At 46.7% G+C, this 27,725-nt stretch overlaps 1 protein-coding gene across 2 annotated transcripts in view; it reads left to right on the top strand.

Moving 5' to 3' along the window:
* The first annotated feature begins 3,722 nt into the window (after positions 1 to 3,722).
* LOC118378431 (GRIP and coiled-coil domain-containing protein 2-like) overlaps positions 3,723 to 27,725 on the top strand; it is a 59,856-nt gene continuing 35,853 nt past the window's right edge. For both annotated transcript variants that reach the window (XM_052522437.1, XM_052522438.1), the window contains exon 1: positions 3,723 to 3,833. In XM_052522437.1, coding sequence (XP_052378397.1) covers positions 3,723 to 3,833 — 111 coding nt within the window. The remainder of the gene's footprint in view (positions 3,834 to 27,725) is intronic.

Raw genomic sequence — 27,725 nt, forward strand, 5'->3', positions numbered from 1 at the left:
ATGCTTTACGATGCTGTCATTTAAAGATGACACATGATAGGGCAGGATTTAGCCGGGCAATATCCCTCTACACACACAGACACAGACACACACACACACAGCTGGTGCTGTTGAGGAGGCCGAGGCAGGCAGAGATGGATGGGCAGCTGCTGTGTGTGTGTGTGTGTGTGTGTGTGTGTGTGTGTGTGTGTGTGTGTGTGTGTGTGTGTGTGTGTGTGTGTGTGTGTGTGTGTGTGTGTGTGTGTGTGTGTGTGTGTGTGTGTGTGTGTGTGTGTGTGTGTGTGTGTGTGTGTGTGTGTGTGTGTGTGGGGCGGGGGGTCTGGTCTGCTGACCGCCACTGGTAATTTATTTAATTATTAACGTTGTCCATGAATCAGGAGGAGGGGCTGTGTGCGACAGCAGGGATGGGTCCTCCTCTCTGTCAGGACTCTGAGAGAGAGATGGAAGGAGAGACAGAGACAGACAGAGACATTAACCAGTCCATAGGTCTGACAAGAGGTCTGTAAATCTTTACTGTGCTACCAGAGAGGACATGTTGATTTTAACTAACAGGACATCTGCTCCTCCACCTCTCATCTACATATCTAACCATAAATAAACTTTAAGAGACAGCAGAGTTACCAACTGATATCAGCTCTGCTCTGGAGAGGAGGACTGGGCTGTTTTCATCTGTCATTGTGGTGTCAGAGGAGACAACTAGGCAACTAGCTGGATTTATATGGAACAGGAAGTCCCAAGTCAATCTCTGTTTGATGGCTAGGGGCTGTTGTCTAAGGTCCATTCAGGTCCACACACACAGCTGATGCTGTTGAGGAGGCAGAGGCAGGCAGAGATGGAAGGGCAGCTGCTGTGTGTGTGTGTGTGTGTGTGTGTGTGTGTGTGTGTGTGTGTGTGTGTGTGTGTGTGTGTGTGTGTGTGTGTGTGTGTGTGTGTGTGTGTGTGTGTGTGTGTGTGTGTGTGTGTGTGTGTGTGTGTGTGTGTGTGTGTATTAAGGAGGGAGGGGTAAATATTTCAGGTTTATCTGCAGTGAAAGATCAGGGCCCCTTGATTAGATAATTAATTATGGATTAATTAATGAGAAGAAACCGAGTCCGGCAGCACAACACAGTGACACATATTCATTATAAAGCTCAGCTGGAGGGAGGCACGCCTCCCTGTGGTATTTCAGACGAAGATATGAAGATAGATAGATAGATAGATAGATAGATAGATAGATAGATAGATAGATAGATAGATAGATAGATAGATAGATAGATAGATAGATAGATAGATAGACTTTTAGCCTAAATCCAATGACATTGAATTCATGTTAGTTGACAACTCAATCAAACTGACATCTGTGTCCAGTGGGGTGATTGTGCACTTTACCATAAACACAGAGTATCTTGTTCAGATATGGTCTTCAAGCATGTTGGTGAAAGCCTTACATTTGCAAAGCTATTCCAACCCAAATACTTGACCTTACTATAATAGGAAATAGAGTCATGCTACTGTCTTATATAAGGCCCAGTTAGCTTGTGGGTAGAGAGGAGCAGAGTAAGAGGACATTAGGAATAGCAGCGCATTAGTGCCGGCCTGATCTGCTCCACTCAGCCTCTTACTGCGACACTGCCGGGGGGACAGTATCAGCTATGTAACTGTCCGGGACGGTTCCCCATGTAGTGCTCTATTTTTGACCAGAGACCATACAGACTTTACAAACATTATACAGCCCTCTTCAGCCACAGTTTCTCAATGGCATAACACACAGAGAGTGTATTTGAAGTGGTGCAGTAACCATCCATTGTATTACATTTTCTGCCTGGTATAAAATCATATTCTCATTCCGAGAAGCGGCCCACGCAGGGATAGAGAGAATATTTATGGTTTCCTTAAGTGATGTTTCCTATAATGTAGTTGCATATCTAACACAGAGAGAGAGAGAGAGAGAGAGAGAGAGAGAGAGAGAGAGAGAGAGAGAGAGAGAGAGAGAGAGAGGGAGAGGGCAGAATAGAGAGACGGTGGGTGGGACAGAATAGATTGCACACTCATGCCTTCCACTTCTCTCCATTCATCCCTCTCTGCTGCCGTTTGTACCCATACAGGAAGCCATGGATGTTAATCTGATTGCTGGTTCTGAAGACGGAAAGATAATTCAATCTAACAGGAGCTAACCCAGTTACATGCACTGTTACGTATTGGGACAGCCTCTAGTCTGGCAGGTACACACACAAGTGCACACACACGTACACTCACATACACACAGACAGACACTCACACAGAGGAATGGCCATTGTTTGAGTGTGTGCCTGGGGCAAAGGGGAACACAGTATGGGTGTGTCTGTGAGAGAGAAAGAGACATGGAGGAGAGAGGCTGGATTTGGGAGTAGTTCTCTGCTGACATGAATGGATGTGCTTGGCTCCTGAGGCCCCAAGCCAAGACATCACAGAGCACACACATCTCAGTGAAGTGTCTGGGATGAGTCTGCTCTAGATTTCTGCCCCTGCAAGACTATTCTCTGAGTGTTTTTTGGCACACACACACATCAACCAAAGTAGTCGTTTCACGACTTGTCCAAGCCACACGCACACAGTATGTGTTCACAGTCTCTATGGATAGTGTCCCTGATCTGAGAATAGCGCTGTAGACCCAGGTAGTTATGACCTATTAAAAAGGACACTGACATCTTTACCCCTGAAACCCACCATATATCACTAGACAGACACAGGTCTGCTTATAATAAACAGGTATTACGATGTCAACAATAAATGTCTTCAATGCTTTTACTGTCTCTAACCTTGTTATGCAAAGGAAGAAGTGGATCAAGCAAAAGGAAAACGCGCTTACAGAACGTTTACAGAAACAGGCCTCTTTGTATGATTTTAGCCCAGGAGAAGGGAGACTGGGGTTGTGTCACTGAAAACATTAGTATGACAATGATAGTTAACCACTCTCTCTCTCATTCTCTCTCTCTCTCTCTCTCTCTCTCTCTCTCTCATTCTCTCTCTCTCTCTCTCTCTCTCTCTCTCTCTCTCTCTCTCTCTCATTCTCTCTCTCTCTCTCCCATTCTCTCTCTCTCTCTCTCTCTCTCTCTCTCTCTCTCTCTCTCTCTCTCATTCTCTCTCTCTCTCTCATTCTCTCTCTCTCTCTCCCATTCTCTCTCTCTCTCTCTCTCTCTCTATCTCTATCTCTATATCTCTCTCTCTCTCTCATTCTCTCTCTCTCTCATTCTCTCTCTCTCTCATTCTCTCTCTCTCTCTCTCTCTCTCTCTCTCTCTCTCTCTCTCTCTTTCTCTCTCTCTCTCTCTCTCTCTCTCTCTCTCTCTCTCTCTCTCTCTCTCTCTCTCTCTCTCTCTCTCTCTCTCTCTCTCTCTCTCTCTCTCTCTCTCTCATTCTCTCTCTCTCTCATTCTCTCATTCTCTCTCTCATTCTCTCATTCTCTCTCTCTCTCTCTCTCTCTCTCTCTCTCTCTCTCTCTCTCTCTCTCCCTCTCTCTCTCTCTCTCTCTCTCTCTCTCTCTCTCTCTCTCTCTCTCTCTCTCTCTCTCTCTCGGTGCATGCTGGGTGTTTTTGGAGTTTGAGTGTTTGGTGTGGAAAGCTTTTCTTTTCTTTACATGTTATTTTCTATGGTGGAGGGTTAATGCAATATTTGTTTTTAGCGGTATCCAAAGTTTTTTTTTTCAAAGTTAGGGTGGAAGAGGACAGAGTAACGTTCCTGGGGGTTGGGAGGTCTAGTGTGCGCAATGGCTTCTCAGCCTAGCGCGCAGGAGACGCTGTCTATACAGTATGGGTTCAGGTGTGTTCCTGAGAACGGAGTTAAGGTGGAGGAGGTTCTGCTCGCGGTCGGTGAACAGGTAGGAGCTGAGTTTATACATTCTGCTTCTAGAATGAACAAAGCTGTGGTTGTGTTCATGAAAAGGGCTAATTTGGTCGGTAGGCTAATTGCTAGCGGAATATTTGTAAGGGATGTGTTGGTGTCAATTTCACCTCTCTCTACCCCTTCAACAAGAGTTGTAGTGGCAAATTTGCCTCCGTTTATTACGGATGATCAAATTAGGAAAGAGCTGAGTCGTTTTGGTAAGTTTGCTAGCGGTTTCCGTGTACTGTCAGCAGGTTTTCAGGCAGATGCCGTTAAGCACGTTGTTTCGTTCAGGAGGCAAGTCTTTATGTTTCTGAACAATAATGAGCAACAGCTAAATGTGCATTTTAAAGTGAGGCATGGGGAGGGGCTCTATGCAGGTTTTGCCAGCACAGATAGTCTACGGTGTTTTGAATGTGGGGATTTGGGGCACAAGAGCTTTGCGTGCCCACATAAAGGCCATAGACAAGGGGAGGGTACGAGCGCAAGGGGGGGAAATCGAGGTCAAAATGCAGGGGGTAAGGAGATGCAGAGGCTGGGCCTAGTCAGTCTAGAGATGGTGGTGTAGATGAGGCTGGGTCTAGTCAGGCTAGAGATGGTGGAGAAGCAGAGGCTGGGTCTAGTCAGGCTAGAGATGGTAGGGTAGTAGAGGCTGGGTCTAGTCAGGCTAGAGATGGTGGAGAAGCAGAGGCTGGGTCTAGTCAGGCTAGAGATGGTGGAGAAGCAGAGGCTGGGTCTAGTCAGGCTAGAGATGGTAGGGTAGTAGAGGCTGGGTCTAGTCAGGCTAGAGATGGTGGAGAAGCAGAGGCTGGGTCTAGTCAGGCTAGAGATGGTGGGGTAGCTGAGGCTGGGCCTAGACATGCTATGGAGGGTGGTGCAGATGATGCTGGGCCGAGTCATGCTATGGAGGGTGGTATAGCTGAGGCTGGCCCTAGTCATGCTATGGAGGGTGGTGTAGCTGAGGCTGGCCCTAGTCATGCTATGGAGGGTGATGCAGATGATACTGCGTCTAGTCAGGTTATTCTAGTGGATGAGGAGAGTATAGTGGGGAAGTGTAAGAGATTAGGGGGGAGGAGGAGGGTGTCAAGAGGAAAAAGAAAAAGGGTGTGGACAAAGGCACCATGGAAATGTTGCCTGTTGCTGTGGGTGAGGCCCTAACCAGAGAGAAAGGGCAGGTGGTCAGGGTGGGAGATAGAGAAGAGGAGGAAAGTGAGTCTGAGGAAGAGGATGAGGAGTTCTTTTTTTCAGACTCCTCTTCAATTGGCTCGGAGCTGACAGCCAGTCAACCAGAGGGGTCTAAGTACACGTTGAGAGAACTGACAAGGTTCCTGAATGAGACTAAGGGGAAAAAAGTTAATCTTGAGGCTTTTTTTCCTGATCCTAGAAAGTTTGTAAGATCAGTACAACATGCTATGAGAAATGAGGGGCATGGTGTACTCTCACCCAGGAAACGGTTTAGGTTGAGGAAGTGGGTCACATCAGTGCGTAAAGGTTTACCTTCAGACACTGTTTAAATGTTTAATTTCTTACTGACACTGGGGCTTTTTGAGCTTTGCTATTGGTCTATTTCTCTGCTGGCTTTTCTCCCACTTCTTATGGAGACTCTTCGGGTAGGCTCTCTCAATATAAATGGCGCCAGAGATGCGGGAAAGAGGAGTGTGTTGAGTGAATATGTTAAACAAAAAAAGTAGAGGTGTTGTTTCTGCAGGAGACGCATAGTGATGTGGTGAATGAAGTTGATTGGGGGCTCTGGTGGAAAGGGGCAAGTGTGTTGAGCCATGGGACAAATCTTAGTGCAGGGGTGGCAGTCCTTTTTGCACCAGGTCTGGCTGTAAAAATTTGCTCCTCAAAGGAGGTGTGTAGGGGTAAAGCAGAAATTAACAACATGTGTTTTGTCTTTATAAATGTGTATGCGCCTAACACAGGGAGAGAAAGAGGGGTTCTATTTGGGAGTCTTAGACAGGAACTCTCACAAGTAGCGCCTGAGGAGACGCTGGTGATCGGAGGTGACTGGAACTGTACAATGGATTTTACAAAAGACAGAAATGGGGAAGAGCCTCATTCAGTGTCAGTGGGAGTGTTAAGGGACATCTTTAATCAGTTTGACCTAGTGGATGTTTGGAGAACTAAACATCCAAACACAAGACAGTATACGTGGGTGAAGGTTTTGGGGCTAGGGTGAGTGCAGCTCGACTTGATCGTTTTTACATGTCCAGGAATCAGAGCAATAGGCTGCTGGGTGCTACCATTCTCCCAGTGGGGTTTTCGGATCACCACATAACCATGGCTCGGCTGTCTATTTCACCAGGGCCCCGGCAGGCATCTTATTGGAAGTTCAATGTAAAGCTCTTACAAGATGCCACTTTTTGCTCAGGTTTCCAGACTTTTTGGGAAAGATGGGGGCAGTGAAGAGAGGAGTATGAGTCTCTGAGTCAGTGGTGGGATGTGGGGAAAGTGCAAATTTGGCTTTTCTGTCAACAGTACACAGCTCTCTCATCCTCAGAGGCTAGGAGAGTATTGGGGGAACTAGAGCGGTGTATTAGTGAGATGGAGGTAGAGATGGTGGGGCAAGGCAATGTAGGCCTCCAGGCTAACTTAGCCGAATTACATAGGGACCTGGGCAGTTTTTTCCAGGTTAAAGCAAAGGGAGCACTTGTAAGAGCTAGGTTCTCCATGCTCAAGGAGATGGATGCTCCCAGCTCCTTCTTCTTTGGTTTGGAAAGACAGAGCAGTGAAGCCAAGGGTATGCATTGTCTACGGCTGTCTGATGGGCGGGTGACCTCTGTGGTGGGGGAGATGCGGGAGCGGACTGTGGAGTTTTATACTGAATTGTATAGGGCAGAAATGTGTGATCCTATGTGTGCTCAGGTCTTGTTCGCAGGACTCCCTAAGCTCTCTCGGGCACAGAGGGATGAAATGGACATTCCTCTGTTGTCACATGAACTGGCAGAGGCAGTAACCCAGATGTCCCCCGGTCGTGCACCCGGGGTCGATGGACTTCCAGTGGAATTTTACAAAAAATTCTGGGGAACAATTGGACAGGATTTCTTTTGCGTGTTGCGAGAATGCGTCGGGGTAGGAGAGTTGCCGATGAGGTGCCGTCGGGCGGCTCTGACTCTCCTGCCCAAAAAAAGGGGACTTGTGTGAACTTAAGAACTGGAGGCCTGTGGCATTACTCTGTGCGGACTACAAGATTTTTGCCAAGGTCCTCTCTAACAGACTGAAGTCCCATCTGGACTCTATAATACACAAGGACCAGACATATTGTGTACCGGGACGCTCAATCACGGACAACTTGTTCTTGATTAGGGACATGTTGGACTTGTCGAGAGGTTCTAATGTGAACTTTGGACTGGTCTCTTTAGATCAAGAGAAGGCTTTTGATAGAGTGGATCATTAGTATCTGTTTAATGTGATGTCTGTGTTTGGGTTTGGGAAGAGTTTTGTGACCTGTGTGAAGCTGTTGTATGCTGGGGCGTCATGTATGGTTAAGGTGGGAGGGGGCTCAGTAGGCCAGTCTGGGTGAGACGGGGCATTAGACAAGGATGCCCTCTATCTGGGCAGCTGTACACACTAGCCATTGAGCCTTTTTTAGGACTGCTACGCAGGAGACTGCGGGGAGTGTGCTGGACAGGCATGGATGTGGTGACAGGAATTGCAGTCTCAGCATATGCAGATGATGTTTCTGTGATGGTCAGGGATGGGCAAGATATGCAGGAACTAGAGACCAGTCTGAAGGTGTATGAGGGAGCTTCATCAGCTAAGGTAAACTGGGGAAAGAGCAAAGCTCTGTTATGTGGGGCATGGGGGGATAGGGCTCCTCCTCTGCTTCCAGGGGGTTTGCAGTGGGGTTGTGAAGGGCTTAAAGTGTTGGGGGTGTACCTGGGCTCGGAGAGGTGGGTCAGCAAGAACTGGGAGTGGCTGACACAGGCAGTGGTGTCAAGACTGGCCAGGTGGAGGTGGCTCCTGTCCCAAGTGTCATATAGAGGGAGGGTGCTGATAATCAACAACCTGGTGGCATCTTCCTTGTGGCATAAAATGGCTGTCCTCAACCCCCCGCCGGTCTGCTTGCAGACCTGCAACGCAAGCTGGTGGACTTTTTTGGTTGGGACATCACTGGCTGAAGGCAGCAGTTTTGTACATGACCGTCCACGAAGGAGGACAGGGCCTGGTGGAACTGGAGAGCAGGATGGCTGCTTTCCGACTAAAGGCGGTGCAGAGACTGCTGTACCACACTGATGTTGGCTGGAGGGAACCAGCATGCGCTGCTGAGGAGAGCTGGCGGATTAGGGTTGGACCGGCAGTTGTTCCTCATGAAGCTGGAGAGGCTGAGTACAGCAGGTCTCTCAGAGTTTTACTCTGCGGTGCTGAGGGCCTGGCAGCTGCTAAGGCCCACACGAGAAGGGGGTGTGGAGCCTGGGCAGTGGGTGTGGGAGGAGCCCATCTTCCACAACCCAGCCATCCCTTTGAGATCGGTTCAGTCGGCCACCCTGCAGAGGCAACTGATGGCAGGGGGTTTACAAAGGCTGGGTGACCTGAGACTGCTGCTCTCTCTCATTCCATCCCTCTCTCTCTCTCTCTCTCTCTCTCTCTCTCTCTCTCTCTCTCTCTCTCTCTCTTTCTCTCTCTCTCTCTCTCTCTCTCTCTCTCTCTCTCTCTCTCTCTCTCTCTCTCTCTCTCTCTCTCTCTCTCTCTCTCTCTCTCTCTCTCTCTCTCTCATTTCTCTCTCCCTCTCTCATTCTCTCTCTCTCATTCTCTCTCTCTCATTCTCTCTCTCATTCCCTCTCTCTCTCTCTCATTCTCTCTCTCTCTCATTCTCTCTTTCCATCTCTCATTCTCTCTCTCTCTCTCTCTCTCTCTCTCTCTCTCTCTCTCTGTCTCTGTCTCCCCCTCTCTCTCTCTCAGTGCCCCCCCCTCTCTCAATTCAATTCAATTCAAGGGCTTTATTGGCATGGGAAACATGTGTTAACATTGCCAAAGCAAGTGAGGTAGATAATATATAAAGTGAAATAAATAATAAAAATTAACAGTAGACATCACACATACAGAAGTTTCAAAACAATAAAGACATTACAAATGTCATATTATATATATATATATATATATATACAGTGTTTTAACAATGTACAAATGGTAAAGGACACAAGATAAAATAAATAAGCATAGATATGGGTTGTATTTACAATGGTGCCTGTTCTTCACTGGTTGCCCTTTTCTCGTTTGCAACAGGTCACAAATCTTGCTGCTTTGATGGCACACTGTGGAATTTCACCCAGTAGATATGGGAGTTTTTCAAAATTGGATTTGTTTTCGAATTCTTTGTGGATCTGTGTAATCTGGGGGAAATATGTCTCTCTAATATGATCATACATTGGGCAGGAGGTTAGGAAGTGCAGCTCAGTTTCCACCTCATTTTGTGGGCAGTAAGCACATAGCCTGTCTTCTCTTGAGAGCCATGTCTGCCTATGGCGGCCTTTCTCAAAAGGTCTGTACATAGTCAAAGCTTTCCTTAATTTTGGGTCAGTCACAGTGGTCAGGTATTCTGCCGCTGTGTACTCTCTGTGTAGGGCCAAATAGCATTCTAGTTTGCTCTGTTCTTTTGTTAATTCTTTCCAATGTGTCAAGTAATTATCTTTTTGTTTTCTCATGATTTGGTTGGGTCTAATTGTGCTGCTGTCCTGTGACTCTGTAGGGTGTGTTTGTGAACAGAGCCCCAGGACCAGCTTGCTTAGGGGACTCTTCTCCAGGTTCATCTCTCTGTAGGTGATGGCTTTGTTGTGGAAGGTTTGGGAATCGCTTCCTTTTAGGTGGTTATAGAATTTAACAGCTCTTTTCTGGATTATGATAATTAGTGGGTATCGGCCTAATTCTGCTCTGCATGCATTATTTGGTGTTCTACGTTGTACACGGAGGATATTTTTGCAGAATTCTGCGTGCAGAGTCTCAATTTGGTGTTTGTCCCATTTTGTGAAGTCTTGGTTGGTGAGCGGACCCCAGACCTCACAACCATAAAGGGCATTGGGCTCTATGACTGATTCAAGTATTTTTAGCCAAATCCTAATTGGTATGTTGAAATTTATGTTCCTTTTGATGGCATAGAATGCCCTTCTTGCCTTGTCTCTCCGATCGTTCACAGCTTTGTGGAAGTTACCTGTGGCGCTGATGTTTAGGCCAAGGTATGTATCGTTTTTTGTGTGCTCTAGGGCAACAGTGTCTAGATGGAATTTGTATTTGTGGTCCTGGTGACTGGACCTTTTTTGGAACACCATTATTTTGGTCTTACTGAGATTTACTGTCAGGGCCCAGGTCTGACAGAATCTGTGCATAAGATCTAGGTGCTGCTGTAGGCCCTCCTTGGATGGTGACAGAAGTACCAGATCATCAGCAAACAGTAGACATTTCACTTCGGATTCTAGTAGGGTGAGGCCGGGTGCTGCAGAATTTTCTAGTGCCCGCGCCAGTTCGTTGATATATATGTTGAAGAGGGTGGGGCTTAAGCTGCATCCCTGTCTAACCCCACGACCCTGTGTGAAGAAATTTGTGTGTTTTTTGCCTATTTTAACCGCACACTTGTTGTTTGTGTACATGGATTTTATGATGTCGTATGTTTTACCCCCAACACCACTTTCCAACAGTTTGTATAGCAGACCCTCATGCCAAATTGAGTCAAAGGCTTTTTTGAAATCAACAAAGCATGAGAAGACTTTGCCTTTGTTTTGGTTTGTTTGGTTGTCAATTAGGGTGTGCAGGGTGAATACATGGTCTGTTGTACGGTAATTTGGTAAAAAGCCAATTTGACATTTGCTCAGTACATTGTTTTCATTGAGGAAGTGTACGAGTCTGCTGTTAATGATAATGCAGAGGATTTTCCCAAGGTTACTGTTGACGCATATTCCACGGTAGTTATTGGGGTCAAATTTGTCTCCATTTTTGTGGATTGGGGTGATCAGTCCTTGGTTCCAAATATTGGGGAAGATGCCAGAGCTAAGGATGATGTTAAAGAGTTTTAGTATAGCCAATTGGAATTTGTTGTCTGTATATTTGATCATTTCATTGAGGATACCATCAACACCACAGGCCTTTTTGGGTTGGAGGGTTTTAATTTTGTCCTGTATCTCATTCAATGTAATTGGAGAATCCAGTGGGTTCTGGTAGTCTTTAATAGTTGATTCTAAGATCTGTATTTGATCATGTATATGTTTTTGCTCTTTATTCTTTTTTTATAGAGCCAAAAAGATTGGAGAAGTGGTTTACCCATACATCCCCATTTTGGATAGATAATTCTTCGTGTTGTTGTTTGTTTAGTGTTTTCCAATTTTCCCAGAAGTGGTTAGAGTCTATGGATTCTTCAATTACATTGAGCTGATTTCTGACATGCTGTTCCTTCTTTTTCCGTAGTGTATTTCTGTATTGTTTTAGTGATTCCCCATAGTGAAGGCGTAGACTCAGGTTTTCCGGGTCTCTATACTTTTGGTTGGACAGGTTTCTCAATTTCTTTCTTAGATTTTTGCATTCTTCATCAAACCATTTGTCATTGTTGTTAATTTTCTTCGGTTTTCTATTTGAGATTTTTAGATTTGATAGGGAGGCTGAGAGGTCAAATATACTGTTAAGATTTTCTACTGCTAAGTTTACACATTCACTATTACAGTGGAACGTTTTACCCAGGAAATTGTCTAAAGGGGATTGAATTTGTTGTTGCCCAATTGTTTTTTGGTAGGTTTCCAAACTGCATTCCTTCCATCTATAGCATTTCTTAATGTTACTCAGTTCCTTTGGCTTTGATGCCTCATGATTGAGTATTGCTCTGTTTAAGTAGACTGTGATTTTGCTGTGGTCTGATAGGGGTGTCAGTGGGCTGACTGTGAACGCTCTGAGAGACTCTGGGTAGAGGTCAGAGATAAAGTAGTCTACAGTACTACTGCCAAGAGATGAGCTATAGGTGTACCTACCATAGGAGTCCCCTCGAAGTCTACCGTTGACTATGTACATACCCAGCGTGCGACAGAGCTGCAGGAGTTGTGACCCGTTTTTGTTGGTTATGTTGTCATAGTTGTGCCTAGGGGGGCATATGTGGGAGGGAATGCTGTCACCTCCAGGCAGGTGTTTGTCCCCCTGTGTGCTGAGGGTGTCAGGTTCTTGTCCGGTTCTGGCATTTAGGTCGCCACAGACTAGTACATGTCCCTGGGCCTGAAAATGATTGATTTCCCCCTCCAGGGTGGAGAAGCTGTCTTCATTAAAATATGGGGATTCTAGTGGGGGGATATAGGTAGCACACAGGAGGACATTTTTCTCTGTTAGGATCATTTCCTTTTGAATTTCTAGCCAAATGTAGAATGTTCCTGTTTTGATTAATTTAATGGAGTGAGTTAGGTCTGCTCTATACCAAATTAGCATACCCCCTGAGTCCCTTCCCTGTTTCACACCTGGTAGTTTGGTGGATGGGACTACCAGCTCTCTGTAACCTAGAGGGCAACCAGTGGGTCTGTCTCCTCTATACCAGGTTTCTTGCAGGATGACAATGTCTGTATTACCAATTTTTTTGGTGAAGTCCGGGTTTCTGCTCTTCAGGCCAAAGGCAGATGACCTCAGGCCTTGGATATTCCAGGATGATATAGTGAAGGCTTTTTGTTCCATAGAGTGTCCAATGTTGTTGGTCGTGGTTTGGCCTCAGGCCAGTAAGTGTGAGCAGAGCCTGCTGAGCATCTGGTACATGCTATTGGCTTGGGCGAGTGTGAGAGTGGGGGTTGGGACTGTTTGCCCGCTCACTACCTGGGCGTATGTGTGTCTTCCATGTTGAGGCCCTCTTTGCGGGGGTGGGGTGCATGGGGTGGGCAGGAGTGGCATAGGTCTGATCTGAGGGGGCCTTACATTTACATTTACATTTAAGTCATTTAGCAGACGCTCTTATCCAGAGCGACTTACAAATTGGTGCATTCACCTTATGACATCCAGTGGAACAGCCACTTTACAATAGTGCATCTAAATCTTTTAGGGGGGGGGGTTGAGAAGGATTACTTATCCTACCCTAGGTATTCCTTAAAGAGGTGGGGTTTCAGGTGTCTCCGGAAGGTGGTGATTGACTCCGCTGTCCTGGTGTCGTGAGGGAGTTTGTTCCACCATTGGGGGGCCAGAGCAGCGAACAGTTTTGACTGGGCTGAGCGGGAACTGTACTTCCTCAGTGGTAGGGAGGCGAGCAGGCCAGAGGTGGATGAACGCAGTGCCCTTGTTTGGGTGTAGGGCCTGATCAGAGCCTGGAGGTACTGAGGTGCCGTTCCCCTCACAGCTCCGTAGGCAAGCACCATGGTCTTGTAGCGGATGCGAGCTTCAACTGGAAGCCAGTGGAGAGAGCGGAGGAGCGGGGTGACGTGAGAGAACTTGGGAAGGTTGAACACCAGACGGGCTGCGGCGTTCTGGATGAGTTGTAGGGTTTAATGGCACAGGCAGGAGCCCAGTCAACAGCAAGTTGCAGTAATCCAGACGGGAGATGACAAGTGCCTGGATTAGGACCTGCGCCGCTTCCTGTGTGAGGCAGGGTCGTACTCTGCGGATGTTGTAGAGCATGAACCTACAGGAACGGGCCACCGCCTTGATGTTAGTTGAGAACGACAGGGTGTTGTCCAGGATCACGCCAAGGTTCTTAGCGCTCTGGGAGGAGGACACAATGGAGTTGTCAACCGTGATGGCGAGATCATGGAACGGGCAGTCCTTCCCCGGGAGGAAGAGCAGCTCCGTCTTGCCGAGGTTCAGCTTGAGGTGGTGATCCGTCATCCACACTGATATGTCTGCCAGACATGCAGAGATGCGATTCGCCACCTGGTCATCAGAAGGGGGAAAGGAGAAGATTAATTGTGTGTCGTCTGCATAGCAATGATAGGATAGACCATGTGAGGTTATGACAGAGCCAAGTGACTTGGTGTATAGCGAGAATAGGAGAGGGCCTAGAACAGAGCCCTGGGGGACACCAGTGGTGAGAGCGCGTGGTGAGGAGACAGATTCTCGCCACGCCACCTGGTAGGAGCGACCTGTCAGGTAGGACGCAATCCAAGCGTGGGCCGCGCCGGAGATGCCCAACTCGGAGAGGGTGGAGAGGAGGATCTGATGGTTCACAGTATCGAAGGCAGCCGATAGGTCTAGAAGGATGAGAGCAGAGGAGAGAGAGTTAGCTTTAGCAGTGCGGAGCGCCTCCGTAATACAGAGAAGAGCAGTCTCAGTTGAATGACTAGTCTTGAAACCTGACTGATTTGGATCAAGAAGGTCATTCTGAGAGAGATAGCGGGAGAGCTGGCCAAGGACGGCACGTTCAAGAGTTTTGGAGAGAAAAGAAAGAAGGGATACTGTTCTGTAGTTGTTGACATCGGAGGGATCGAGTGTAGGTTTTTTCAGAAGGGGTGCAACTCTCGCTCTCTTGAAGACGGAAGGGACGTAGCCAGCGGTCAGGGATGAGTTGATGAGCGAGGTGAGGTAAGGGAGAAGGTCTCCGGAAATGGTCTGGAGAAGAGAGGAGGGGATAGGGTCAAGCGGGCAGGTTGTTGGGCGGCCGGCCGTCACAAGACGCAAGATTTCATCTGGAGAGAGAGGGGAGAAAGAGGTCAGAGCACAGGGTAGGGCAGTGTGAGCAGAACCAGCGGTGTCGTTTGACTTAGCAAACGAGGATCGGATGTCGTCGACCTTCTTTTCAAAATGGTTGACGAAGTCATCTGCAGAGAGGGAGGAGGGGGGAGGAGGATTCAGGAGGGAGGAGAAGGTGGCAAAGAGCTTCCTAGGGTTAGAGGCAGATGCTTGGAATTTAGAGTGGTAGAAAGTGGCTTTAGCAGCAGAGACAGAGGAGGAAAATGTAGAGAGGAGGGAGTGAAAGGATGCCAGGTCCGCAGGGAGGCGAGTTTTCCTCCATTTCCGCTCGGCTGCCCGGAGCCCTGTTCTGTGAGCTCGCAATGAGTCGTCGAGCCACGGAGCGGGAGGGGAGGACCGAGCCGGCCTGGAGGATAGGGGACATAGAGAGTCAAAGGATGCAGAAAGGGAGGAGAGGAGGGTTGAGGAGGCAGAATCAGGAGATAGGTTGGAGAAGGTTTGAGCAGAGGGAAGAGATGATAGGATGGAAGAGGAGAGAGTAGCGGGGGAGAGAGAGCGAAGGTTGGGACGGCGCGATACCATCCGAGTAGGGGCAGTGTGGGAAGTGTTGGATGAGAGTGAGAGGAAAAGGATACAAGGTAGTGGTCGGAGACTTGGAGGGGAGTTGCAATGAGGTTAGTGGAAGAACAGCATCTAGTAAAGATGAGGTCGAGCGTATTGCCTGCCTTGTGAGTAGGGGGGAAGGTGAGAGGGTGAGGTCAAAAGAGGAGAGGAGTGGAAAGAAGGAGGCAGAGAGGAATGAGTCAAAGGTAGACGTGGGGAGGTTAAAGTCGCCCAGAACTGTGAGAGGTGAGCCGTCCTCAGGAAAGGAGCTTATCAAGGCATCAAGCTCATTGATGAACTCTCCGAGGAACCTGGAGGGCGATAAATGATAAGGATGTTAAGCTTGAAAGGGCTGGTAACTGTGACAGCATGGAATTCAAAGGAGGCGATAGACAGATGGGTAAGGGGAGAAAGAGAGAATGACCACTTGGGAGAGATGAGGATCCCGGTGCCACCACCCCGCTGACCAGAAGCTCTCGGGGTGTGCGAGAACACTTGGGTGGACGAGGAGAGAGCAGTAGGAGTAGCAGTGTTATCTGTGGTGATCCATGTTTCCGTCAGTGCCAAGAAGTCGAGGGACTGGAGGGAGGCATAGGCTGAGATGAACTCTGCCTTGTTGGCCGCAGATCGGCAGTTCCAGAGGCTACCGGAGACCTGGAACTCCACGTGGGTCGTGCGCGCTGGGACCACCAGATTAGGGTGGCCGCAGCCACGCGGTGTGGAGCGTTTGTATGGTCTGTGCAGAGAGGAGAGAACAGGGATAGACAGACACATAGTTGACAGGCTACAGAAGAGGAGATTGGAATGACAAGTGGACTACACGTCTCGAATGTTCAGAAAGTTAAGCTTACGTAGCAAGAATCTTATTGACTAAAATGATTAAAATGATACAGTACTGCTGAAGTAGGCTAGCTGGCAGTGGCTGCGTTGTTGACACTACACTAATCAAGTCGTTCCGTTGAGTGTAATAGTTTCTACAGTGCAGCTATTCGGGGGCTAGCTGGCTAGCTAGCAGTGTTGATTACGTTACGTTGCGTTAAAAGAACGACAATAGCTGGCTAGCTAACCTAGAAAATCGCTCTAGACTACACAATTATCTTTGATACAAAGACGGCTATGTAGCTAGCTATGTAGCTAGCTACGATCAAGCAAATCAAACCGTTGTGCTGTAATGAAATGAAATGAAAATGTGACACTACCTGTGGAGCGAAGCGGAATGCGACCGGGTTGTTGAGTGGGAAGTTATATTCGGTAGACGTTGGCTAGCTGTTAGCTAGCTAGCAGTGTCTCCTACGTTAAGGACGACAAGTAGCTGGCTAGCTAACCTCAGTAAATTAAGATAATCACTCTAAGACTACACGCTCTAAACTACACAATTATCTTGGATACGAAGACAGCAAAGACAACTATGTAGCTAGCTAACACTACACTAATCAAGTCGTTCAGTTGAGTGTAATAGTTTCTACAGTGCTGCTATTCGGTAAGACGGTGGACGTTAGCTAGCTGGCTAGCTGCTGGGCAGTAGACTACGTTCGGACGACGAAATACGATAATTACTCAATTATCTTTGATACAAAGATGGCTATGCAGCTAGCTAAGAAGAAATTGCTAAGATTAGACAAATCAAACCGTTGTACTATAATGAAATGTAATGAAAAGTAATGAAAAGTAATACTACCTGCGGACCGAAGTGCGAATGCGACCGCTCGCTCCAACCCGGAAGTAGTAGTTAACCTGACATGGTTAAGTACCTAGAGAACAGTCCTGACATGGCCTTCTCACTCCCTCCCTCGCCATGCAAAATTAAATGAGTTCCCTTACGAGGGGAAAGGAGCAATTTGTCTCTTAGTCTAACACACACAAAAACACACACACACACACACACACACACACACACACACAGGTTATTTGTCTCTCAGTCTAAAGAGGCAGAGCAGAACTAGCAGATCAATACAGATATCTTTATGGTTGCTAACCGGCCTTTAATATATTATGGATGGTGGTTAGGGATACACTGATACAGGACACCTTGTCTTATGACTCACATACAGCAGAGAGACAGATAGTTATTATAGGTTAGACTGAATGGCATGCCAAGATGATTTATTTCAGGTATTATAGAAATTCACATTGCGATGATGCCTGATTTGTTGAATCGTTCAATGCGAGGGAGCAAGTAGCCTTCCATGAACACAACAGCTGCTCACAGACCAGTAGTGCCACATATGGGTAACTGTATACAACACATCCGCGTTCTCTCATCACCTTTACCCGAGTGAAACAGTAACTAGAACTATAATTCTATTCAATAGGAGCACATAATGGTGGTCCATTAGCCCAGGCAGAGAACACACACCATACTGTTAGAAAACAGCCACATACAGTAAGAGTCTCAGTGAAGGGAGAGCTCTGTTCAGCTGCTGTTTATCATTAGCGCTAATTGCTGTTTCTACTTGAGCACATTCAGACAAACACACACAAAAAAAACATTATTTACCCCACGCTAAGGCTCTCTAAGTGACATTCACTGGTGCTAAGCAAATTTTCCACATTATTTAATTTCTGGAATTTATCTCTCTCTCTCCCTCCCTCTCCCTCTCGTTCTCTCTCCCTCCATCTCTCAGGGTAATTTCACTAATGGAATGGTTTGTATTCAGGGCAGTTTCCTGCCAGCCAGAGTGAATGATGCTCCCTAAATGCTTAAAGGAATATTGAATCCTTCTCCTGCTGAGGGTAAGTATACAGCTGTAGCGAAGTGGTGCAAGACCTCACCATTACCACTACACCTCAGTAATACGGAAGTGTTACACCCCAGTACTTCTTGCTGGGGGTCATGAAGAGGTTGTGGTGTGTGTGAGAGGGAGAGAGAAAGGGAGAGAGAGAGACAGAGAGAAAGAAAGAGAGGGGGGAGAAAGAGAGAGAGGGGGAGAAAGAAAGAGCGAGAGAGGGAGAAAGAGAGAGAGAGAGTTCTGAGGAAAGCTGTATTTTACACACCCAGCTCAGGCCTGTCCGGGGCCAATCCAATACTGATGTGTTATCTTTACCCAGGGACAGCCTCCATCTGCAAATCTAATCTGTGTGTGTGTGTGTGTGTGTGTGTGTGTGTGTGTGTGTGTGTGTGTGTGTGTGTGTGTGTGTGTGTGTGTGTGTGTGTGTGTGTGTGTGTGTGTGTGTCAAATCACAAGTTAAACTATTTAAAGGCAATGCTACCAAATACTAATTGAGTGTATGTAAACTTCTGACCCACTGGGAATGTGATGAAAGACAGAAATTCTGAAATAAACTATTACTATCTAATATATATTACTACTATCTCCAATTATTCTGACATTTCACGTTCTTAAAATAAAGTGGTGAATTTTTATTCGGATTTTCAGCAATTGTGAAAAACTGAGTTTAAATCTATTTGGCTAAGGTGTATGTAAACTTCCGACTTCAACTGTATGTACACAGGGCAGCAGCCTCTAAGGTGCTTTGTTGAGTAATCGGGTTTTAGCCGACTTGTGACAGTGACTACGTTCAGGGCAGGTTACTGGTGGAGGCCGGCTAGTGATGGCTATTTAACAGTCTGATGGCCTTGAGATAGAGGCTGTTTTTCAGTCTCTCTGTCCCAGCTTTGATGCACCTGTACTGACCTTGCCTTCTGGATGATAGTGGGGTGAACCTTCTTGGCCTTCCTGTGACACCAGGTGCTGTAGATGTCCTGGAGGGCAGGCAATGTGCCCCCAGTGATGCGTTGGGCAGAACCCACCACCCTCTGGAAAGCCCTGTAGTTGCCATACCAGGCAACTACCATACGTACCAGTGTGTGTGGGTGTGTGAGTGCGTGTGAGCACACTTGTGTGTAGTTTCAGGGTTCTATCACAGGAGTGAAACGTCTATATTACCATAGTGACTCCATAGGGACATGTCAGGGAGGATGAAATACAATGAAGGTTCAGGGCACTCCACATATGAGAACCACAAATAGGAAAATCTATTGCATGTGTGTTAAAAAAAACCATGGGACAGAACTCTTGCTAGATTACTACCAACAGTATTTTTACTGTTTAAAGAGTCAAACAGGGAACAAACTAACTGTTCTTTCCATTCTAGTGCTGAGAGGACACAGACAGATCATACTGGGATCCTTGCAGTGAGTACCTTAGTTGGACTACTGAGACTCAGACACATTAGTGACACACTGTGGGGATATAGGACAGCTGTGTGACCTGGAGCTAACAGAGGGCTTTGTCTTTAAATGGAGAGAAGGGAAGGAAGATTGGTGGATGGTGGAGAAAAGAAGCGGTAGGAAGTGTTTGGATAGTATTCATGCAGTTTTCTATAATCGAATAAGAGGAGGTAAAGTAGGAGAGGAAGGGGGGAGAAGGGAGGTGGATAGTATTCATGCAGTTTTCTATAATCAAATAAGAGGAGGTAAAGTAGGAGAGGAAGGGGGGAGGAGAAGGGAGGTGGATAGTATTCATGCAGTTTTCTATAATCAAATAAGAGGAGGTAAAGTAGGAGAGGAAGGGGGGAAGGGAGGTGGATAGTATTCATGCAGTTTTCTATAATCAAATAAGAGGAGGTAAAGTAGGAGAGGAAGGGGGGAAGGGAGGTGGATAGTATTCATGCAGTTTTCTATAATCGAATAAGAGGAGGTAAAGTAGGAGAGGAAGGGGGGGGGAGGGAGGTGGATAGTATTCATGCAGTTTTCTATAATCGAATAAGAGGAGGTAAGGTAGGAGAGGAAGGGGGGGGGGGTGGATAGTATTCATGCAGTTTTCTATAATCGAATAAGAGGAGGTAAAGTAGGAGAGGAAGGGGGGGGGGGAAGGGAGGTGGATAGTATTCATGCAGTTTTCTATAATCGAATAAGAGGAGGTAAAGTAGGAGAGGAAGGGGGGGGGAAGGGAGGTGGATAGTATTCATGCAGTTTTCTATAATCGAATAAGAGGAGGTAAAGTAGGAGAGGAAGGGGGGAGGGAGGTGGATAGTATTCATGCAGTTTTCTATAATCGAATAAGAGGAGGTAAAGTAGGAGAGGAAGGGGGGGAAGGGAGGTGGATAGTATTCATGCAGTTTTCTATAATCGAATAAGAGGAGGTAAAGTAGGAGAGGAAGGGGGGAAGGGAGGTGGATAGTATTCATGCAGTTTTCTATAATCGAATAAGAGGAGGTAAAGTAGGAGAGGAAGGGGGGAAGGGAGGTGATTAGTATTCATGCAGTTTTCTATAATCGAATAAGAGGAGGTAAAGTAGGAGAGGAAGGGGGGAAGGGAGGTGGATAGTATATTCATGCAGTTTTCTATAATCGAATAAGAGGAGGTAAAGTAGGAGAGGAAGGGGGGAAGGGAGGTGGATAGTATTCATGCAGTTTTCTATAATCGAATAAGAGGAGGTAAAGTAGAGGAAGGAAGGGGGGAGGGAGGTGGATAGTATTCATGCAGTTTTCTATAATCGAATAAGAGGAGGTAAAGTAGGAGAGGAAGGGGGGAAGGGAGGTGGATAGTATTCATGCAGTTTTCTATAATCGAATAAGAGGAGGTAAAGTAGGAGAGGAAGGTGGGGGAAGGGAGGTGGATAGTATTCATGCAGTTTTCTATAATCGAATAAGAGGAGGTAAAGTAGGAGAGGAAGGGGGGAAGGGAGGTGGATAGTATTCATGCAGTTTTCTATAATCGAATAAGAGGAGGTAAAGTAGGAGAGGAAGGGGGGAGGGAGGTGGATAGTATTCATGCAGTTTTCTATAATCGAATAAGAGGAGGTAAAGTAGGAGAGGAAGGGGGGAGAAGGGAGGTGGATAGTATTCATGCAGTTTTCTATAATCGAATAAGAGGAGGTAAAGTAGGAGAGGAAGGGGGGAGGGAGGTGGATAGTATTCATGCAGTTTTCTATAATCGAATAAGAGGAGGTAAAGTAGGAGAGGAAGGGGGGGGAAGGGAGGTGGATAGTATTCATGCAGTTTTCTATAATCGAATAAGAGGAGGTAAAGTAGGAGAGGAAGGGGGGGGGGGGAGGGAGGTGGATAGTATTCATGCAGTTTTCTATAATCGAATAAGAGGAGGTAAAGTAGGAGAGGAAGGGGGGGGAAGGGAGGTGGATAGTATTCATGCAGTTTTCTATAATCGAATAAGAGGAGGTAAAGTAGGAGAGGAAGGGGGGGGGGAAGGGAGGTGGATAGTATTCATGCAGTTTTCTATAATCGAATAAGAGGAGGTAAAGTAGGAGAGGAAGGGGGGAGGGAGGTGGATAGTATTCATGCAGTTTTCTATAATCGAATAAGAGGAGGTAAAGTAGGAGAGGAAGGGGGGAGGGAGGTGGATAGTATTCATGCAGTTTTCTATAATCGAATAAGAGGAGGTAAAGTAGGAGAGGAAGGGGGGGGGAGGAGAAGGGAGGTGGATAGTATTCATGCAGTTTTCTATAATCGAATAAGAGGAGGTAAAGTAGGAGAGGAAGGGGGGAGAAGGGAGGTGGATAGTATTCATGCAGTTTTCTATAATCGAATAAGAGGAGGTAAAGTAGGAGAGGAAGGGGGGGGACGGAGGTGGATAGTATTCATGCAGTTTTCTATAATCGAATAAGAGGAGGTAAAGTAGGAGAGGAAGGGGGAGGAGAAGGGAGGTGGATAGTATTCATGCAGTTTTCTATAATCGAATAAGAGGAGGTAAAGTAGGAGAGGAAGGGGGGAGAAGGGAGGTGGATAGTATTCATGCAGTTTTCTATAATCGAATAAGAGGAGGTAAAGTAGGAGAGGAAGGGGGAGAAGGGAGGTGGATAGTATTCATGCAGTTTTCTATAATCGAATAAGAGGAGGTAAAGTAGGAGATGAAGGGGGGGGGAAGGGAGGTGGATAGTATTCATGCAGTTTTCTATAATCGAATAAGAGGAGGTAAAGTAGGAGAGGAAGGGGGGAAGGGAGGTGGATAGTATTCATGCAGTTTTCTATAATCGAATAAGAGGAGGTAAAGTAGGAGAGGAAGGGGGGAGAAGGGAGGTGGATAGTATTCATGCAGTTTTCTATAATCGAATAAGAGGAGGTAAAGTAGGAGAGGAAGGGGGGAGAAGGGAGGTGGATAGTATTCATGCAGTTTTCTATAATCGAATAAGAGGAGGTAAAGTAGGAGATGAAGGGGGGAAGGGAGGTGGATAGTATTCATGCAGTTTTCTATAATCGAATAAGAGGAGGTAAAGTAGGAGAGGAAGGGGGGAGAAGGGAGGTGGATAGTATTCATGCAGTTTTCTATAATCGAATAAGAGGAGGTAAAGTAGGAGAGGAAGGGGGGAGGAGAAGGGAGGTGGATAGTATTCATGCAGTTTTCTATAATCGAATAAGAGGAGGTAAAGTAGGAGAGGAAGGGGGAGAAGGGAGGTGGATAGTATTCATGCAGTTTTCTATAATCGAATAAGATGAGGTAAAGTAGGAGAGGAAGGGGGGAGAGAAGGGAGGTGGATAGTATTCATGCAGTTTTCTATAATCGAATAAGAGGAGGTAAAGTAGGAGAGGAAGGGGGGAGAAGGGAGGTGGATAGTATTCATGCAGTTTTCTATAATCGAATAAGAGGAGGTAAAGTAGGAGAGGAAGGGGGGAGAAGGGAGGTGGATAGTATTCATGCAGTTTTCTATAATCGAATAAGAGGAGGTAAAGTAGGAGAGGAAGGGGGGAAGGGAGGTGGATAGTATTCATGCAGTTTTCTATAATCGAATAAGAGGAGGTAAAGTAGGAGAGGAAGGGGGGAGAAGGGAGGTGGATAGTATTCATGCAGTTTTCTATAATCGAATAAGAGGAGGTAAAGTAGGAGAGGAAGGGGGGGGGAGAAGGGAGGTGGATAGCATTCAGGAAGCAGTAGAGTAATCAGTTGTGGTTGTTAAAAACAGGCAGGTTGTTCCATTGGTGGCTAATCAAATGTGTGTGTGTGAGTGGGTGGGTGGGTGGGTGAGTGGGTGAGTGACAGAACTCTTGTTCTCCCTCTTTCTCTCTCTCCCTCTCTTTCTCTCTCCCTCTCTTTCTCCCTCTATTTCTCTGTCCCTCTATTTCTCTCTTTCTCTCTCTCCCTCTATTTCTCTCTCTCTTTATCCCTCTCTTTCTCTCTCCCTCTCTTTCTCCCTCTATTTCTTTCTTTCTCTCTCTCCCTCTCTTTCTCTCTCCCTCTCTCCCTCTGCTGACCTATTACTACGACTAACTGAGTGGATCTTCAGAATTAGGATCTATTAGCAGAGCAGAGATGAGAAGCAGATATTGCAGTAGATGATCTCCAGGGAGAGATATGGTGGTCATTCATTACAGCAACATTCTCTAAGAGTGGCTATTATGGCACATAAACCGTCTGAGTGGTTCAATTCCCCAGAAATACATGAAAATGTCAGGACATACTGTTTATTAATGGTCCTGCCAGGCGTAGAAAGGAAAATGTCAAACTGAATAAATACAGAAGGCTTCAGAAAGAAAAGCAGACTGAATTGAAGGAAAGTTCAACGTTATTATACTGGATAAAGGAGTGAAATATGTAGCCTGGTGCCCTTTCAGTCTCATTGACTATCAGTCTCATTTAGATAATGTTGCATATTGACATGTAAATGAAAGATAGGCCTGCTGGTACAATCAACTCAACAGCAACTCAATTAATCCCACTTAAAATTTTAATTAACCTAATTTCTCAAATTCTATTGGGGTAATTTCTTATTATTGTCATGAGAAAATGATATTCAATGTCAAGAATCCTAATCTAAGAATAGACCCCAGGTTGTCCAGGTTGGTACACACTGACTGATTAACACAACAATCCCAGGATTGTATGTGTTTGTGATTAAGCCCCCTGCTAACAAGAGTTGTTCCAATCACACATTGTGAGGTCTTCTTTACCCTCACAGTATGAGGGTGAGTGTGTGGGAGGGGTTATGGGAAGGGAGATGAAGGGGGAAGGGAAATGTCAAGCGCCAGCCCATCCATAATTACTATAGTCCAGCAGGGGTCTGTTTGTTCTGGGGGGGAAGGCATGATTGCATTCTGAAACAGTTCGGAACAGGTAGAGCATATATTAAGACAACATTTTGGGATGTTTTTGTTCCCTTTGGCAAGGGTTTTTTCAGCTGTTCTCAATTCCTAACCTCCTGCAAAATGTATGACCGTATTAGAGACACATATTTCCCTATTACATGACCCACAAAGTATTAGAAAACAAATCCAATTTTGATAAACCAGTGAAGAACAATCACCATTGTAAATACAACCCATATTTCTGTAGACATAGTCACAATATAACATTTCAAATGTCTCTATTCGTTTGAAACTTGTGTGAGTGTAATGTTGTACTGTTCATTTCTCATTGTTTATTTCACGTTTGTTAATTGTAGTATACAGTATACAGTTTTACCAGCGGTATGTTACTGTCTCAACTGTCAACAGTATAAAACACACTTCTTTACTACTCACAGCAGTGTACTCTCTGTACTGTCTGCCTAAAGGGCTGCTGCTTTATTTCTCAATCAGCCTGAGTCTCTCCACTCAGAGAGGAAGTATAGCCTTGCTTACCGTGATGTTAGACAAATAGCTGTTTCAAGATACTAAAGTGCATCTCCATCTATGCTGAAATGACTTCACCACTACCAGTACTGCTGAGTGAGGAGCAGAGAGATGACTTCACCACTACCAGTACTGCTGAGTGAGGAGCAGAGAGGTGACTTCACCACTACCAGTACTGCTGAGTGAGGAGCAGAGAGATGACTTGAGGAGCAGAGAGATGACTTCACCACTACCAGTACTGCCAGTACTGACTTCACCACTGTACTGCTGAGGAGCAGAGAGATGACTTCACCACTACCAGTACTGCTGAGTGGGGAGCAGAGAGATGACTTCACCACTACCAGTACTGCTGAGTGAGGAGCAGAGAGATGACTTCACCACTACCAGTACTGCTGAGTGAGGAGCAGAGAGATGACTTCACCACTACCAGTACTGCTGAGAGCAGAGAGATGACTTCACCACTACCAGACTGCTGAGCAGAGCAGAGGTGACTTCACCACTACCAGTACTGCTGAGTGAGGAGCAGAGAGATGACTTCACCACTACCAGTACTGCTGAGTGAGGAGCAGAGAGATGACTTCACCACTACCAGTACTGCTGAGTGAGGAGCAGAGAGATGACTTCACCACTACCAGTACTGCTGAGTGAGGAGCAGAGAGATGACTTCACCACTACCAGTACTGCTGAGTGAGGAGCAGAGAGATGACTTCACCACTACCAGTACTGCTGAGTGAGGAGCAGAGAGATGACTTCACCACTACCAGTACTGCTGAGTGAGGAGCAGAGAGATGACTTCACCACTACCAGTACTGCTGAGTGAGGAGCAGAGAGATGACTTCACCACTACCAGTACTGCTGAGTGAGGAGCAGAGAGATGACTTCACCACTACCAGTACTGCTGAGTGAGGAGCAGAGAGATGCACGTAGAGTTTCTGCTTCTACGGCTCATAGACCCTGGCACTACAGGCAGGGATATTCATTACACTTTAAAGACACACACTGTCACTTTTATTACAGCCAACCACGGCCTGACTGCCTGACTGAGTGGGGAGAGAAAAATGGCACCAAAGGGGGGCTGTGATGGATGGCTGTGTGACCCAGGGAGACAGGGTGAGGAGGGGAAGGAGGGTTGAGGCAGCATGGGTTTTATAGATGAGATAGCCTGTGTGTGTGTGTTGGGACTGTGGAGTTCCGTGGCCCAGCCATGGCATGCACGTATGTAAGCAAGCGGGCACACAGACACACACACAGTACGACACCACCCCCTGACCCAACAACCAGAGTGGAGCGAGAAGGAACACACACGCAGACAAAGCGAGACCACACAGCCCAGTCGTGTCAGGATGAGCGCGGCTTACTAAGGAGGTTCTGTCAGCAGTTCTTCGGTTCCATGTCAAAACAGACAGCCTCCATATTCAACAGATAAAGAAAGCTACCCACACCACGGGAATACACAAGCAGAGACAACCTGTCAATCTACATTAACCCCAGCCTCAGCCACAGCCACAGATATTCCCACCCAAATGCAAATTGGACAATGTTTATCACCTTGCAGCATCTTATTTTGAGAAACAAATAGTTAGGCACACAAAAAACCTTAATCAGCAGAGGGTGGAGGGACATATTCAGTAGAGGGTGGAGGGACATATTCAGTAGAGGATGGAGGGACATATTCAGTAGAGGGTGGAGGGTCATATTCAGTAGAGGGTGGAGGGACATATTCAGTAGAGGGTGGAGGGACATATTCAGTAGAGGATGGAGGGACATATTCAGTAGAGGGTGGAGGGTCATATTCAGTAGAGGGTGGAGGGACATATTCAGTAGAGGGTGGAGGGACATATTCAGTAGAGGGTGGAGGGACATATTCAGTAGAGGATGGAGGGACATATTCAGTAGAGGGTGGAGGGTCATATTCAGTAGAGGGTGGAGGGACATATTCAGTAGAGGGTGGAGGGACATATTCAGTAGAGGGTGGAGGGACATATTCAGTAGAGGGTGGAGGGACATATTCAGTAGAGGGTGGAGGGACATATTCAGCAGAGGGGGAGGGACATATTCAGTAGAGGGTGGAGGGACATATTCAGTAGAGGGTGGAGGGACATATTCAGTAGAGGGTGGAGGGACATTCAGCAGAGGGGAGGGACATATTCAGTAGAGGGTGGAGGGACATATTCAGCAGAGGGTGGAGGGACATATTCAGTAGAGGGTGGAGGGACATATTCAGTAGAGGGTGGAGGGACATATTCAGTAGAGGGTGGAGGGACATATTCAGTAGAGGGTGGAGGGACATATTCAGCAGAGGGTGGAGGGACATATTCAGCAGAGGGTGGAGGGACATATTCAGTAGAGGGTGGAGGGACATATTCAGTAGAGGGTGGAGGGACATATTCAGTAGAGGGTGGAGGGACATATTCAGTAGAGGGTGGAGGGACATATTCAGTAGAGGGTGGAGGGACATATTCAGTAGAGGGTGGAGGGACATATTCAGTAGAGGGTGGAGGGACATATTCAGTAGAGGATGGAGGGACATATTCAGTAGAGGGTGGAGGGTCATATTCAGTAGAGGGTGGAGGGACATATTCAGTAAAGGGTGGAGGGACATATTCAGCAGAGGGTGGAGGGACATATTCAGTAGAGGATGGAGGGACATATTCAGTAGAGGGTGGAGGGTCATATTCAGTAGAGGGTGGAGGGACATATTCAGTAAAGGGTGGAGGGACATATTCAGCAGAGGGTGGAGGGACATATTCAGCAGAGGGTGGAGGGACATATTCAGTAGAGGAGGTACTTTTTCACCTTTTCAGTTTGTTTACCAACTCATAGAAGTAGAAATTGACTGGAGATGGCCTCAAAGGTGCTGCCCATGCGCTTACAGGCGCCATTATGGGACAGATGAGTCATGGGTTGATTTCCTGCCCGACTCGATGCGCAGACATTGCATTGTGTGCCACGTCATCGACTGTGCAGTCGGGCATCAGGTTGCTATATATTATGATATGGTTGGCAGACATGTTAAATACCTATCGAGGTTTTGAAAGATCTGACTTCCGTCTGCAATGTAATCGGGCAGACCCTCAATCTTTATCAGCTTGAAACCCCACCTCCACACGTGGACACCCGCCTAAAGAAGTTGTCTGACTCTTACAACAAAGATGAAAAAAGTCAGGCTATAAAACTGTCAGGCTTGGAAGAATAGCCAGTGAAAACA

Source organism: Oncorhynchus keta, chromosome 7 (assembly GCF_023373465.1).
Source record: "Oncorhynchus keta strain PuntledgeMale-10-30-2019 chromosome 7, Oket_V2, whole genome shotgun sequence".
NCBI classification, from domain to species: domain Eukaryota; kingdom Metazoa; phylum Chordata; class Actinopteri; order Salmoniformes; family Salmonidae; genus Oncorhynchus; species Oncorhynchus keta.